At 56.1% G+C, this 14,969-nt stretch overlaps 1 protein-coding gene and 1 long non-coding RNA gene across 2 annotated transcripts; one reads left to right on the top strand and one right to left on the bottom strand.

Moving 5' to 3' along the window:
- Positions 1-4,247: 4,247 nt before the first annotated feature.
- On the bottom strand, positions 4,248-5,888 carry LOC135176517 (uncharacterized). Its single transcript, XR_010302688.1, has 2 exons — positions 5,681-5,888; positions 4,248-4,511 (listed from the first exon to the last, which is right to left on the bottom strand). It is a non-coding gene; the product is annotated as an uncharacterized LOC135176517 (long non-coding RNA).
- Positions 5,889-7,857: 1,969 nt separating this feature from the next.
- On the top strand, positions 7,858-14,877 carry LOC135176213 (steroidogenic acute regulatory protein, mitochondrial-like). The gene is made up of 7 exons (XM_064145057.1): positions 7,858-7,928; positions 9,208-9,330; positions 10,005-10,150; positions 11,360-11,518; positions 13,603-13,787; positions 14,550-14,643; positions 14,769-14,877. Exons 1-7 carry the CDS (start codon positions 7,865-7,867, stop codon positions 14,868-14,870), a joined length of 873 nt encoding a protein of 290 aa, XP_064001127.1. The 5' UTR covers positions 7,858-7,864; the 3' UTR covers positions 14,871-14,877.
- Positions 14,878-14,969: the final 92 nt, after the last annotated feature.

Raw genomic sequence — 14,969 nt, 5'->3', positions numbered from 1 at the left:
GCCTTTCTTAGAGCACAAGCTCTAAGCCAAATGGTGCCTGGTGAACACAAGCCTCCTCCTGCCTTTATTAGAGCACAAGCTCTAAGCCCAGCCCAATGGTGCCTGGTGAAAACAAGCCTCCTTCTGGCTTTCTTAGAGCACAAGAACCTCTTCCTTCAAGCTTGAATGGGCCAAACCTGCCCTCCTTACCCCAAAGGCTTAACTCTCTCTTCATGCAGAAGGGCTTGATGGAAGCCCAATGGTGCCTGGTGAACACAAGCCTCCTCCTGCCTTTCTTAGAGCACAAAAAACTCTTTCCCCAAGCTTATACCCCAAAATGCCCTGTTTTCTCCTTATTTATCAAGGCAGTTAGGAGGGAGCAGATCTGCAGCCAGCAGGGAAGAGATTCCTCGTGGAAAGAGGGAATACACAGCTTTGCCACTGTCTAATTTTCCAAGAACATGGGAAGGGGAAAAAAACTATTTCTGGAGGAGCTGTGGGAGTTCTAACCTGATTTCCTTAATGCAACCACAGAGACACTCACCCCAGGGATAACCCCTAGGGAGAAAGGTGCAGAAGCTTCGTAACCTGCTGCCAATTATTGTGTGTTCTTTCCAGATTAATTGAAGGTGTTTGCATTTCTTTGCCCGTGGAGACAACTCAGCTTGGTGCCATCTTCTTACTCCTAAAGGGAATTTGCTTTCTGCTGCCGAGGCTGTGGCTGCTGCCAAATCAGGCAGCTAGGGTGAGGCCAGAAGGGAGTGATTTGTGCTTCAGTGGGAGTCAGATTTGCATTAAAAAGGCCAAAGAAGAAAAGAGGAGCTGGCAGAGGAATGCAGCTCCCAAAGCTTTCCCAGAAAGTGGAGAAGTGAAGGAAAAATTAAAGCAGGGGAGAGCAAACTGCGAGAGAACCTTCTAAAGAGCATGGGCCAGAAGCATGGGTCCTCATTTTGAAACAGGGAGGCAGGACAATGGGGAATGGCCTCAAGTTGCACCAGGTGAGGTTTAAGTTAGACATGAGTGGGGCCTCCTTCTCTGGAGCCTTTCAAGGGCTTTCTGAATGTGTTCCTCTGTGCCCTGTGTTAGGTAGTATTGTCCTGCTCTGGCAGGGGGGTTGGACTCCATCTCCTTGGGTCCTTCCAACTCCTAACATGCTGTGATGAATCATAGAATCAAGTAGGTTGGAAGTGACCTCCAAGCTCAGCCAGTCCAACCTAGCACCCAGCCCTGGCCAATCAACCAGACCATGGCACTAAGTGCCTCAGCCAGGCTTTGCTTCAGCACCTCCAGGCACAGAGACTCCACCACCTCCCTGGGCAGCCCATTCCAATGCCAATCACTCTCTGTGAAAAACAATTTCTTTGAGGAACAATTTCTTCCCCAAAAAGGGTGTAGAGGCCTCTCCTAGGTTGCCCAGGGCAGTGATGGAGTCCCTATCACTGGAGGGATGTCAAAGCCATGCAGATGTGATGCTGAGGGACATAGTGTGACCTGGCAGGGCTGGGTAAACAACTGGGCTCACTCTTAAAGATCTCCTCCAGCCAAAATGAAGGGGACAGAGTCTCAAGTTGTGGCAGGGGAGGTCTAGGCTGGATGTTAGGAGGAAGTTGTTGTCAGAGAGAGTGATTGGCATTGGAATGGGCTGCCCAGGGAGGTGATGGAGGCACTGTGCCTGGAGGTGTTGAAGCAAAGCCTGGCTGAGGCACTTAGTGCCATGGTCTGGTTGATTGGCCAGGGCTGGGTGCTAGGTTGGACTGGATGAGCTTGGAGGTCTTGGACATCTTGGACAAAAATCACAAAGCTCTTACTTTGGGTTCACACCCTTCAGGGTGGACATCATCCCACCCAAAGTGGAGAAGTGGCAGGGTGACACCTCCACCTCCCACCACCACCACCAGTCCTTCTTCCTGTGCAGCAAAGCTGGAGGTGGGGAGATTGAGAGTGGAGGTGAGGAGGAAGTTGTGGAGCATGAGAGTGGTGAGAGGCTGGAATGGGTTGCCCAGGGAGGTGGTTGAGGCCCCATGGCTGGAGGTGTTTAAGGCCAGGCTGGATGAGGCTGTGGCCAGGCTGATGAAGGGTAGAGTGTCCCTGCCCGTGGCAGGAGGGGTTAGAACTTGCTGATCCTTGTGGTCCCTTCCAACCCTGACTGATTCTATGTTCCTCCTCAAAGCCAGCACACAGCAATAAGCCTTCCACTGCTGCACAGAGACTCAAAACCCCTTTCCTCGGAGCTGGCTTCTGCTTAGAGCTTCTCACCTCCCTTTTTCACCCAAAGTTTACATACTAATGGAGAAGCCTCTGGCCTCTCTTATCTCCTGAGCAGCAGCTCCCCTTCTCTTCTTAATCGAGGTGGCAGATGGAGATAAGATTGCCTCCAGCCTGCACCCTGGAAGGCAGCGTTCCAGCAACAAGGAGTTCCAGCAGCTTCCCTTTTCTGCTGAGGTCTGGGCTCTTTTGGTGACTGTTTGGGACAAGTACCTCTAGCTCCCAGTAGACGTTGTTCTGCTGGCTTGCATTCCTCTTCTCCAGCTTGATTCTTATCAGCCACAGCCACCCCCAACCCCTCTCCAGCACTGCAGGGGTTAGGCTCACCAGGAGAAAGCAACATTGCCTCAGCCCTTCCCTGAGCAGAATATGCCTTTGGAATAGACTTTTAGCCCTTTTTTTGTTCGTGTTACAGAAGTTTTGAGGAGGAAAAGGAGGAATTTGGAGCATTCTGAATAAATTCCTGGGCCTGACAACATAGCACCGAGTCTCCTCCTGCTTTGGGAGGAGGAAACTCGTCTGCTTTTCCATCTGGAGACTCCTAATGGCTTGTGAGCAGAAATAAATGCCATGTGTTTTTATTCTTTCTCTCTTGGACTCCTTTCTGGGCAGGCAGTTGGGAAGAAGAGAGACAGAGAGAGGCCAAGAGCAGCTCCCACAACGCAGCACTTCCAGCAAGAGCAGCACTGCCAGAGCTGCTCAGGGATCTCCCTTCTAGGTCCAGATTTCATGCACAGATAAAGCCTCATCTGGGCTGCGGGATGGGCACATGAGTCACAGAATGGTCTGGGTGGGAAGAGACCTCCCAAGGTCATGCAGTCCAACTCCCCCTGCAGTCAGCAGGGGCATCCTTAACTGGACCAGGCTGCCCAGAGCCCTGTGGAACCTCACCTTCAGTGTCTCCAGGGAGGGGGCTCCAACCACCTCCCTGGGCAACCTCTGCTGCCAGAAAGCCCTGAAGCACCCTTAGGGCTGGTGGCAGCCCTGCGAGAGGGCTCCCGTGGGGCCAAAGATGCTGCCCTACCCTCTCCAGCAACTGCTGCAAAGGTATTGGAGCCCATCCAAGGCTTTGCTTAGGAGCAGGGCTTCCCCACCACCAAGGCTCTGCTGATTCCAGGGCAGTCTCACTCAGAGCAAGCCTCAAGGACAACTGCCCTGGGACTTGCCCTCGGATCTGAACAGGAAGATCCCTACACGACCATGGGAGGTTGGGAGCCTGAATAGTCCTTACTGCACTGCTCAGCTTGCTGCTGATAGCAGCTCCATGTCCCATTTGCTCCTCACCTTCACCCTTCACTGGCAGCATCCCTTTATTTCCCACTCCTCACGCTTCATGGTGAGAGTTTGAGCTGCCCCAGGCTGTGTTTTAAAGGCTGCTCTAAACTCTGCTGGCACCTATGGACCTGCACAAGCCTCAATCCCCACCCTGAACCACACTGTGCTACCCAGTGTCCGAGGAGGACTATTTGAATCCCAAACCTCTCAGCCTGGGCATTTACTTCTCAGCCATTTAGGACCTTTCCCATTGCTGCCTCTCTTCCTTCTCCTTCTCTAAAGGAGATTTAGAGAGGCAGCTTTATCCTTCAGCTGGGGCTTGCTTAGCAAACCTAAACCAGCAAATGCCACTGCTACCCCTTGGGCTGGGCTGAGGATGGTTTTGGTGGTGGTGGGTTATAGAACCATAGAATCAGGTAGGGTTGGAAGGGACCACAAGGATCAGCCAGTCCCAACCCCCTGCCATGGGCAGGGACACCCTACCCTAGAGCAGGCTGCACACAGGGATAACCAGGAAGGGTCGATGTGCCAAGGCCTTATTACTAGGAGGGGGAGGGTCTCGCACGCCAGCACACCCCACCCCCGCCCCAGCTGGCAGGGGTTTTGCCAGGGGTTAGAAGCAAAGCAGCCCAGAGGCAGCAGCTCTCCAGAGGCGGCTTCGATGGGGAGCTGCAGACAGCAGCGCCCTCCAGCGGCTGCCGCTGAGCACTACCAGCTCAAAGCCTCTCTGCTCCGAGCTGGCAGGGCGCCCAGCGCCCGGGGATGCCCGGCGGCCAGCAGGCAGCCCCGCAGCGGCCGGAGCTGGGGGCTGCTGTGGCAGTGCCATGCTCTCCTGGCCCCCAAGCCTCTCACCGTAGGCAGCTTGGGATATTTTCTTCCCCCCGACTCTTCCCAGGACATCTCGTCCAGCCCTCAGGAGCCCAGATGGGCACAGCTCACCAAACGGGGAGATAAACATTATCTGCTTCTTGTCTGCTCCTGCAGAGACAAAACTAACAGGAGAAAGTGTGCACAAAAGTGAGGGCAATGCGTGTGAGAGCACAGCCCACAGGCAGCGACCAGCGCTCCTGGGGAGCTGCTGCTGCAGGGGCAGCGCCCAACTGCGGGGGGCACCACCCAAATAAGGCATGGTGGGGGTCAGAAAGGACCTCTAGAGATCATTCAGTCCAGCCTCTCCCTGCTAAAGCAAGGTCACCCACTGCAGCTTGGCCAGGATCACCATGGCTAGCTGGGTTTGGAATCCTAGAATCAGGCAGGGTTGGAAGGGACCACAAGGATCAGCCAGTTCCAACTCCCCTGCCATGCCCAGGGACACCCTACCCTAGAGCAGGCTGCACACAGCCTCAGCCAGCCTGGCCTGAAACACCTCCAGCCATGGGGCCTCAACCACCTCCCTGGGCAACCCATTCCAGCCTCTCACCACTCTCATGATCAACAACTTCCTCCTCATGGCCAGGCTGAACCTCCCTACCTCCAGCTTTGCTCCATTCCCCCTAGTCCTGGCACTCCCTCACAGGCCAAAAAGTCTCTCCCCAGCTTTTTTGGAGGCCCCCTTCAGATCCTGGAAGGCCACAAGAAGGTCACCTCAGAGCCTCCTCTTCTCCACACTCCACACTCACAGCCCCAACTCTTTCAGTCTGTCCTCACAGCAGAGCTGCTCCAGCCCTCTCAGCATCCTCCTGGCCCTTCTCTGGACACACTCCAGCATCTCCACATCCCTCTTGCAATGGGGGCTCCAGAACTGGATGCAGTACTCCAGGTGGGGTCTCAGCAGAGTGAAGCAAAGAGGGAGAATCACCTCCCTCAATCTGCTCTCTCCAGAGAAGGAGGCTCTACAACCTCTCTAGTCAGCCTGCTGCAGGCCTCCAGCACCCTCATACCAAAGTTTCTCCTCTTGTTCAGATGGAACCTCCTGGGTTCCAGTTTGTGCCTGTTGCTGCTTGTCCTGTCACTGGGATGCAGTCCCAAAGAGTCTGGCCCCACGCTCCTGCCCCCCCACACTTGAGCTATTGATCAGCTGCCCTCTCAGGCTGCTCTTTTGCAGGCTCAACAGCCCCAGGGCTCTCAGCCTTTCCTCCTCACAGATGCTCCTGCCACCACTTCACCCTAAATGCCTCTCCAGGCTCCATCACAAAGGCAGAAGAAAGGGTTTGGAACTCACCAAAGGAGCACAGAAGAGGGAGCTCCGGGAGCAGCCAATCTTCCATAGGCCTGCAGCTGGGCACCTTTCGCTCCACTGCTGCAAACCTTGCAGCTGCTCTGGGCCATGCCCATTCCACCTGCACCTCCACAAGGTCTCCTGCCAGCCAGCGTGGGACGTTCAGACGAGCCCTCGCCCGGGTGCCACCTCCTTTGAAGTCACACTAGAGCAGGACACAAGACCAGAGCACCCAAGGAGCAGGCAGCCCTCAGGAGTTTGCTGTTATAGCCTGCCCAGCAATCAGAAATGATGGGAGAAAGCTGTGGAGCTGCAACAGGACACAGCTGGGCAAGTCAGAGCTGCTGTGCCAAGAGCTTATCCCAGAGGGGAAAAGCTTGGAGCCAGGGCTGGTGGGTAAGGCAGGGAGCCTGGGAACTGGAGTCAAGAAGTCCCCAGGGCTGGGATAAAACCTTCTAGCACAATCCATAGGAAGAAAGTTGATATTTTCCACCTGGCAGTGCTGGGTTAAAGGTCTCTTCCAGTTCAAGAGAAGAGGATCTAACAAGGCCAAGTGCAGGGTTCTGCACTTTGGCCACAACAACCCCAAGCAGCACTACAGGCTGGGGACAGAGTGGCTGAGAGCAGCCAGGCAGAGAGGGAGCTGGGGGTGCTGGTAGAGAGTAGCTGAAGATGAGGCAGCAGAGTGCCCAGGTGGGGTTGGATGCTTTTGTTTCAAGCAGCATCACTGCAGCAACAGCCATAAAGTTTAGGCAAGGAGCCCAAGAGGCTTTCTGGGCTTTAGAAGCGGGATGGGAGAGACTTCAAAGCACTGGGTGTGGAGTGAGGAGGACACTAAGTGTGGGGGGGACACTGAGTGTGGAGCATACCAGGGACATTGGATTTCCAGGCCTGGGACAGCATGGGCTGAAGGTAAACGTGGACACGAGGGGCTATGGGTGTGAGGAGGTAACAGGTGTGAGGGGACACAGATTATTGAGAGCATCAGGGACGGTGGACTTAGGGGCATGCCTGGTATGGAGGACACTGGCCACACTGGGTATGGTGGGCACCAGAGGCTCCAGGCCCGGGTGAAGATGTAAGCATGGTGAGCTCGGGGGGGGGGGGGGGGGCACCAGATGTGAGCAACACTGGGTGTTGGGGGACCTGAGGGAGCTGGGGGTGTGCAACCTGATGAAAAGGAAACTCAGGGGTGGCCTCATTGCTGCCTACAACTACCTGAATGGATCAGGAAGAGTGTGGCCAGCAGGACCAGGAAAGCTCTTCTGCCCCTTTACTCAGCATGGGTCAGGCCACAGCTTGAGTGCTGTGTCCAGTTCTGGGCTCCTCAATTCAAGAGAGATGTTGAGGTGCTGGAAGGTGTCCAGAGAAGGGCAAGGAAGCTGGTGAGGGGCCTGGAGCACAGCCCTGTGAGGAGAGGCTGAGGGAGCTGGGGGTGTGCAGCCTGCAGAAGAGGAGGCTCAGGGCTGACCTCATTGCTGTCTACAACTACCTGAAGGGAGGCTGTAGCCAGGTGGGGTTGGTCTCTTCTGCCAGGCAAGCAGCAAGAGAAGAAGGGGACACAGTCTCAAGTTGTGTCAGGGGAGGTCTAGGCTGGCTGTTAGGAGGAAGTTGTTGTCAGAGAGAGTGATTGGCATTGGAATGGGCTGCCCAGGGAGGTGGTGGAGTGGCTGTGCCTGGAGGTGTTGAAGCAAAGCCTGGCTGAGGCACTTAGTGCCATGGTCTGGTTGATTGGCCAGGGCTGGGTGCTAGGTTGGACTGGCTGAGCTTGGAGGTCTCTTCCAACCTGCTTGATACTGTGATTCTATGATTCTTGCAGGGAGGGACCCAAAACTGAACTCAGCATTCGATTTGTGGCTTCATCTCCCTCCCCATCCTTCCCTCCAGGTAAATGGAGCTGCCTTTGGCACCACAGCCCTCCACTGAGTGCCACCGCGGAGCACCGCAGCGTGCCTCTGGCGCAGCGCAGGAGCAGGGGCAGGGGCAGGGGCAGGGGCAGGGACTGCTCCTTCAGCACCAGCGTGGCCTTTCCCTTCGGCTCCTCCTCTGCCTTGCCTCGTCCTTGAGCACTCCTTGCTCCCAGCTGCTATCTGGCAGCGCGGTGCTATCATCAGGTGCTGTCCTTCAGGCTGGCTATAAAGGCCGGCGGGGATGCGGCAGGCTCCGGAGGCAGCCCCCTGCCCTGCCATGCTGCAGGCCACCTTCAAGCTGTGCTGTGGCATCGCCCACGACCCCCTCCGCAACCTGCCCGGTAAGGACCTCGCAGCTCCCCCTCCCTGACCGCGGGAAGCACCAGCAGGAAGGAGCCCGGTGGGACCCTGGGGTGCGTTAGGAAGAGTGTGTCCAGCAGAGCAAGGGAGGTTCTCCTCCCCCTCTGCTCTGCCCTGCTGAGATCTCATCCTGAATACTGCCTTCAGGTTTGGGCTCCCCAGTTGAAGAGGGACAGGGATCTGCTGGAGAGGGTCCAGCAATGGGCTAGGAGGATGATGAGGGGACTGGAGGGCACTGCCTGATGAGGAGACGCTGAGGGAGCTGAGACTGCTTAGTCTGGAGAAGAGAAGACTGAGAGGGGATCTACTACATGTCTATAAATACCTGAGGGCTGGGTGTCAGGAGAGGGGGGACAGGCTCTGCTCACTGCTGCCTGGGATAGGACAAGGAGCAATGGGTGTAAGTTGCAGCACAGGAGGTTCTGCCTCAACACAAAGGGGAACTTCTTGACTGTAAGGGTCCCAGAGCCCTGGCACAGGCTCCCCAGAGAGGTTGTGGAGTCTCCTTCTCTGGAGCCTTTCCAGGCCTGTCTGGATGTGTTCCTCTGTGCTCTGTGTTAGATAGTATGGTCCTGCTCTGGCAGGGAGGTTGGACTCGATGATCCCCTTGGGTCCCTTCCAACCCCTAACATCCTGTGAGCCTGTGATCTGTGAGCCTGTGATCCTCAGGGAGATGCTGAGTCCGCATCTGGTGGGCATCCCCTGAGGAGGTGGTGCCTTGGGAAGGTCACAGCTCTGCAGCTGTCCAGCTCCTACCTTGTATCACATGCAGGGTAGTGTTGGACTGCTGCAGAGCAGCACCCAGCACAGATGTGGGACACTGCACCTCGAGGGCTGGGTGGAGCACAGGCTGAGAGAGATGTGATTGTTCAGCCTGACAGGCTCCAGGGAGGCCTTTCAGTACACAGAGGGGCAAGCAAGAAAGCTGGGGACAGACTCCTGAGCAGGGCTTGTTGTGACAGGGCAAAGGATAATGGTTTCAACTGAAAGAAGGAGATTCAGAATGCACTGCAGGAAGAAATGTTTGACACTGAGGGTGATGAGACACTGCCCCAGGAGGTGGCAGATACCACACACACACACACACTCCAACCTCCATTCCTGGAACCATTTGAGGTAGTTTGGGGCTGTGAGCAACTTGTAGGTGTCCCTGCTGACTGCCAGGGAGTTGGACTAGATGACCTTTAACCTTCCCTTCCACCCCAAACCCATCTGTGATTCTATTCCATGGTCTTCCTCACCCACATGTCTCTCCCCTAGGCTTGAAGACAACAGTGATTGCAGCGACACAGAAGGACATGAGAGGGCTGGTGGAAAGAGGATCCCATCACCTGCCTTCCAAGATGCCTCATGCTGCTCAGAGGCTGATGGGGAAGGAAACAGGTAAGGTCAACCTGGGCTACCAGGCCACTCACAACCACCCTGCCACACGTGACAGAGGGATGTGCGTTGAGATGCTCTCCTGTCCAGATGATTTGACTCATATTTAGGGGGACAGAGTTGTCTTCTTGTTGCTGGGCTGATCTTCCTGGTAACTTACATGCATCCCTCATGCGTGAATGAGGGGGGACAGGCTCTGCTCACTGCTCCCTGGGATAGGACAAGGAGCAATGGGTGTAAGTTGCAGCAAAAGAAGTTCTGCCTCAACACAAGGGGGAACTTCTTGACTGCAAGGGTCCCAGAGCACTGGCACAGGCTCCCCAGAGAGGTTGTGGAGTCTCCTTCTCTGGAGCCTTTCCAGGCCTGTCTGGATGTGCTCCTCTGTGCTCTGTGTTAGATAGCATTGTCCTGCTCTGGCAGGGGGGTTGGACTGGATGATCCCCTTGGGTCCCTTCCAACCCCTAACATCCTGTGATCTGTGATCCTGTGAATGCTAGGGACTCTCCTGGGAGCAAAGTTCTCTGCATCAAGATGTCCCCAAGCCCAAAGGGAGACCAACTGCATGCTAAAAGCAGAGACTTTGGGTCACCAACCACTGTGCTCCAGCTCTGTCCCAGCAGCCAGGTACACAGGCAAAGCCTGGTGAGGTTTCACCTTGCTCTGCCTTGCTCCTACAGCCAGATGCACCCACCCTGCTGGAGACCTCAGCCCCAGCCAGACCTCCAGCGTGGACCTTTCCTATGTCACCCAAGGGGAGAGGGCCCTGCAGCGAGCGCTGAGCATCCTGCAGCACCACACCATCTGGAAGGCAGAAGTGATGATGGTAAAGTAGTGGGCCCAGTTCTGGCATCTCCAGTTCAAAGGGGACAGGGAGCTGCTAGGGTGAGTCCAGTGGATGCTACAAAGCTGCTGAGGGGCCTGGAACATCTCTGTGAGGAGGAAAGGCTGAGAGCCCCGGGGCTGTTTAGCCTGGAGAAGAGCAGCCTGAGAGGGGATCTGAGCAATGCTGATCAATAACTAAAGGGGGAGGGGGGAGTGGAGCAAGAGAATGGGGCCAGGCTCTTTTCAGTGGTGCCCGGTGAGATGACAAGGGGCAGTGGGCACAAACTGGAGAACCAAAATTCATACCTAAACATAAGGAAGAATCTTTGCTGTGAGGGTGCTGGATCCCTGGAGCAGGCTGCCCAGCAAGGCTGTGGAGTCTCCTTCTCTGGAGGGATTCCAGCCCCACCTGGATGCATTCCCGTGCAGCCAGACATACCTGCATTAGCTGATCCCCAGAGGTCACTCCCAACCTCCACCCTGCTGTGATTCAATTCCAGCTGCTCCACGCTGAATCACGGGAGGGGAAGATGAGTTTGGAGAGGGGAGATTTGCTTCTCTTGAGTCCTTCTGCTCGAAGCCACAGGCAGGCAAATCTGCAAAGTAACCTAGCAGCAGGAAAAAGCTTGGAAGGGGAAGCCCAGATAATCCTCAGGAAACGAGGAGCATTCCTGTAGAATCGTAGGATGGTGGAGGTTGGAGGGGACCTCTGGAGATCATACAGTCCAACCCCCCTGCTACTGGACACAATACTCCCAAGTGCAGCCTCACCAGGGCAGAGCAGAAGGGGAGGAGACCCTCCCTCAGCCTGCTGGCCACACTCTTCTGAATGCACCTCAGGATGCCACTGGCCTTCTTGGCCACATGTGAACCTGTCCACCAGCACTGCCAGGTCCTTCTCTGCAAAGCTGCTTTCCAGCAGGCCAAACCCTCCCCTGTCCTGCTGCACCAGGTTGTTCCTCCCCAGGTGCAGGACTCCACGCTTGCCCTTGTTGCACGCCAGGAGGTTCCCTTCCAGCCAACTCTCCAACCCATCCAGGTCTCCCTGAGTGGCAGCACAGCCTGAGGGGGTGTCTCATCCCCACTTTGTGGGTGCTGGTGGCAGTAGTTGTCCATGAAGCTGTTTGCTGAGTTCTTTATCTGAGCCAGAAATGAGCTTCCAAACCCCAAGCAGTCGCAGTGGTGGAACACAGACCTCCTGCTCCCCCAGGACCTTGGCGCCACCGTGACCAGCGCTGCCCTCCCCGGGCTGGGCAAGGTGTTCCGGGCGGAGGTGGTTCTGGCTGTGCCAGTGGCACAGCTGCACCAGGAGCTCTTTGAGAGGATTGAGCAGATGCCTCGGTGGAATCCAACCCTCAGCCAGGTGAAGGTAAGGTGAGGAAGGATGCTGGCACCCCCAGAGGTTGCTGGCACCCCAAAATAATCCCATTTAGAGAGGGGGTTTGAGCTCACTGAAGGATTTAAGCTAAGCTGAAGGATTTAAGCTAATACTTGTGCTCCTGCAAGAGCAGGGTGGCACCTCAGGGAGAGAAGATGTTCTTCACCAGTGCGGTGGCATCAAGACATGTGCTGTTTCCAAGCTGTCTTCTCACGTGGTGCCTGCTCACAGAGGTTTATCCCACCTCTGGGGGACTCAGCCTTCTAATGTCAGGGATGCAGCTGGTCAGGAGACTCAGCTCAGAAAAAGAGGCAAAACCCAGCACAGAACCATTCATAGTATCATAGAATCAAACGGGTTGGAAGAGACCTCCAAGCTCAGCCACTCCAACCTAGCACCCAGCCTTGGCCAATCAACCAGACCATGGCACTAAGTGCCTCAGCCAGGCTTTGCTTCAACACCTCCAGGGACAGCAACTCCACCACCTCCCTGGGCAGCCCATTCCAATGCCAATCACTCTCTCTGACAACAACTTCCTCCTAACGTCCAGCCTAGACCTCCCCTGCCACAACTTCAGACTGTGTCCCCTTGTTCTCTTGCTGGCTGCCTGGCAGAAGAGACCAACCCCACCTGGCTACAGCCTCCCTTCAGGGAGTTGTAGACAGCAATGAGGTCAGCCCTGAGCCTCCTCTTCTGCAGGCTACTGAATGGTTTGAATTGGAAGGCACCTCCAAAGATCATCCAGTCCAACCGCCCTGGCAACCAGCAGGGACATCCTTCACTAGATCAGGCTGCTCACAGCCTCGCTGAGCCTCACCTTGAATACCTCCAGGGGGGAGATGTGGCCTCAACTGCCTCCCTGGGCAACCTGCTGCAGTGTTCCACCACCTTCACAGTAAAGAACTTATGGTGGACTTGGCAGTGAGGGTTTAGTGGTTGGATGTGGTGACCTTGAAGGTCTTTTCCAACCAAAATGATTCTGTATCATGTTGCAGGGGCAGCCCCATGAAGCTTCTGTTCTGCCTTGGGCTTGTTTTGAGGATTTGCCTTATTTCTCATCTCCCAAATCCCTAAGCAAGCAGCCAGCCTCAGAAAGCCTTCCCTGGCTTGCCTGGGCTGGCTCAAGTGTCCATCAGCTTCTGCTTAGAATCATAGAATCAGTCAGGGTTGGAAGGGACCACAAGGATCAGCCAGTTCCAACCACCCTGTCATGGGCAGGGACACCCTACCCTAGAGCAGGCTGCACACAGCCTCAGCCAGCCTGGCCTTAAACACCTCCAGCCATGGGGCCTCAACCACCTCCCAGGGAAACCCATTCCAGCCTCTCACCACTCTCATGACCAACATCCTCCTCCTCACAGCCAGCCTCTATCTCCCCACCTCCAGCTTTGCTCCATTCCCCCTAGTCCTGTCACTCCCTCGCAGCCTAGAAAGTCCCTCCCCAGCTTTTTTGGAGGCCCCCTTCAGATCCTGGAAGGCCACAAGAAGGTCACCTCAGAGCCTCCTCTTCTCCACACTGCACAGCCCCAACTCTTTCAGTCTGTCCTCACAGCAGAGCTGCTCCAGCCCTCTCAGCATCCTCCTGGCCCTTCTCTGGACACACTCCAGCATCTCCACATCCCTCTTGCAATGGGGGCTCCAGAACTGGATGCAGTACTCCAGGTGGGGTCTCAGCAGAGCAGAGTAGAAGGGGAGAATCACCTCCCTCCACCTGCTGGCCACACTTCTGCTGCTGCAGCCCAGGCTCTGCTTGGCTTTCTGGGCTGCAAGTGCACACTGCTGGCTCCTGTTGAGCTTCTCCTTCTGCTTATTTATTGGCACCCCTTCCTTGCCCCTTCAGAGGAACAGCACCAAGAGAGCCCCATCCCAGATTAAAAAGGCTGCAAAATCTCACCTGATTTCCACCTTCATAACCTGCCAGAGACACAGGTATCAGCCCCAAGCCCCCCTACTGCTGCTGCTGCTGCTTCTCATGCCGCTGTCACCAAGGTGACTGCAGTCCCCTGGGCAGAAGAGGGTGCTGGGGATGCCCCCCCCGCAGAGCCTCAGGCCCAGGGCTCTCCTCGCTCCGGCAGGTGCTGCGGCGCGTGGGCAGGGACACGCTGGTGACACACGAGGTCACTGCCCCAAGCCCTGGCAACGTGGTGGGTCAGAGGGACTTCATCAGCGTGCGGCACCGCGGGAGGAGGGACGCGGCCGTCTACCTGGTGGGCACTGCCACCCACGCCGAGCCTCTGCCCTTGCAAGAGGGGTGCATCAGGTAAAGTCATCATCGTCCCCACCCCATCATGGGCTGCCATGCCCCACCACTGCCACCATGGGTTTGCACCAGGCATGGCAATGGAGGCCCAACAAAGGCTGCCTCCTCTGCAATGTCATTGTTCCCATTTCCCAGTTTTGGGCTCCCCAGTTCAAGAGAGACAGGGACCTGCTGGAGGAGAGTCCAGCAGACAGCCACGAGGGGGACTGGGGGACTTGGCACCCCTATGTAGAGAGACTGATAGCCCTGGGGTCATTTAGTCTGGAGGAGAGAAGACTGAGAGGGGATCTGATCAAGGTGTACAAATATCTGAGGAGTGGCTGTTAAGTGTCCCTGCCCATGGCAGGGGGGTTGGAACCAGATGATCCTTGTGGTCCCTTCCAACCCCAACTGAATTTATGATTCTAAGTGGCTGGGGCCAAGCTCTTTTTGCTGGTCAGCAACAATAAGCCAAGGAGCAATGGCTACAAACTGGACCAGAGAAGGTTTCACCTCAACATGAGGAGAAACCTCTTTATAGTGAGGGTGACAGAGCACTGGAACAGGCTGCCCAGAGAGGTTGTGGAGTCTCCTTCTCTAGAGACTTTCAAACCTCACCTGGATGCATTCCTGTGCAGACTACCTTAGGGGATCCTACCTTGGCAGAGGAGTTGGACTCACTGACCTCTGGAGGTCCCTTCCAACCTCTGCTGTTCAGTGATGCTGTGATTCCACACCCTCCCTGGAGCAGACTCTCACTGCCCCCTCCCTTCTCCACCGCAGGGCTGAGTCTCGGCTGAGCTGCATCGTCCTGCAGCCGCTGGCAGGGGACCCTGCTCGTACCCACTTCACCTGGCTCCTCAGCATGGACCTGAAGGCAAGTGCCACCACATGATGTGGGGTGGGACAGCACGGGGTACACATTCCAGTGTGCAACTGCACCCTCCTCCCTGGGATGGCTGTCCCAGTGGCACCAACCCCTGGGTGTTTTCTCTCCCAAAGGGCTGGATCCCTGCATCTGTCACTAACCGCGTCCTGCCGCAGTCCCAGGTAGACTTCATCAAGCACCTCCACCAGCACCTCTCTGCCACCACCTGCCCATGAGATGCAGGAGAACAAGCCCAAGAGACATATCCTGAGCTGGGGACCACCTCGTGGCCTCTGCAGCCACCAGCAACAGGGCAAATTGACCCCAAGCGTGGA

The sequence above is a fragment of the Pogoniulus pusillus genome, chromosome 6 (assembly GCF_015220805.1).
Source record: "Pogoniulus pusillus isolate bPogPus1 chromosome 6, bPogPus1.pri, whole genome shotgun sequence".
In the NCBI taxonomy this organism is placed as follows: domain Eukaryota; kingdom Metazoa; phylum Chordata; class Aves; order Piciformes; family Lybiidae; genus Pogoniulus; species Pogoniulus pusillus.
The sequence above is the reverse complement of the archived record's forward strand: the minus strand, read 5'-3'. Positions and strand labels throughout refer to the sequence as shown.

Bases quoted from the DNA above. Each gene is read 5' to 3' on its own strand.
- LOC135176213 (XM_064145057.1), top strand. From the start codon at position 7,865: ATGCTGCAGGCCACCTTCAAGCTGTGCTGTGGCATCGCCCACGACCCC. The intron at 7,929-9,207 runs GTAAGGACCTCG...TCTCTCCCCTAG, and splicing joins CCCCCTCCGCAACCTGCCCG to GCTTGAAGACAACAGTGATT. The intron at 10,151-11,359 runs GTAAAGTAGTGG...CTGCTCCCCCAG, and splicing joins GGAAGGCAGAAGTGATGATG to GACCTTGGCGCCACCGTGAC.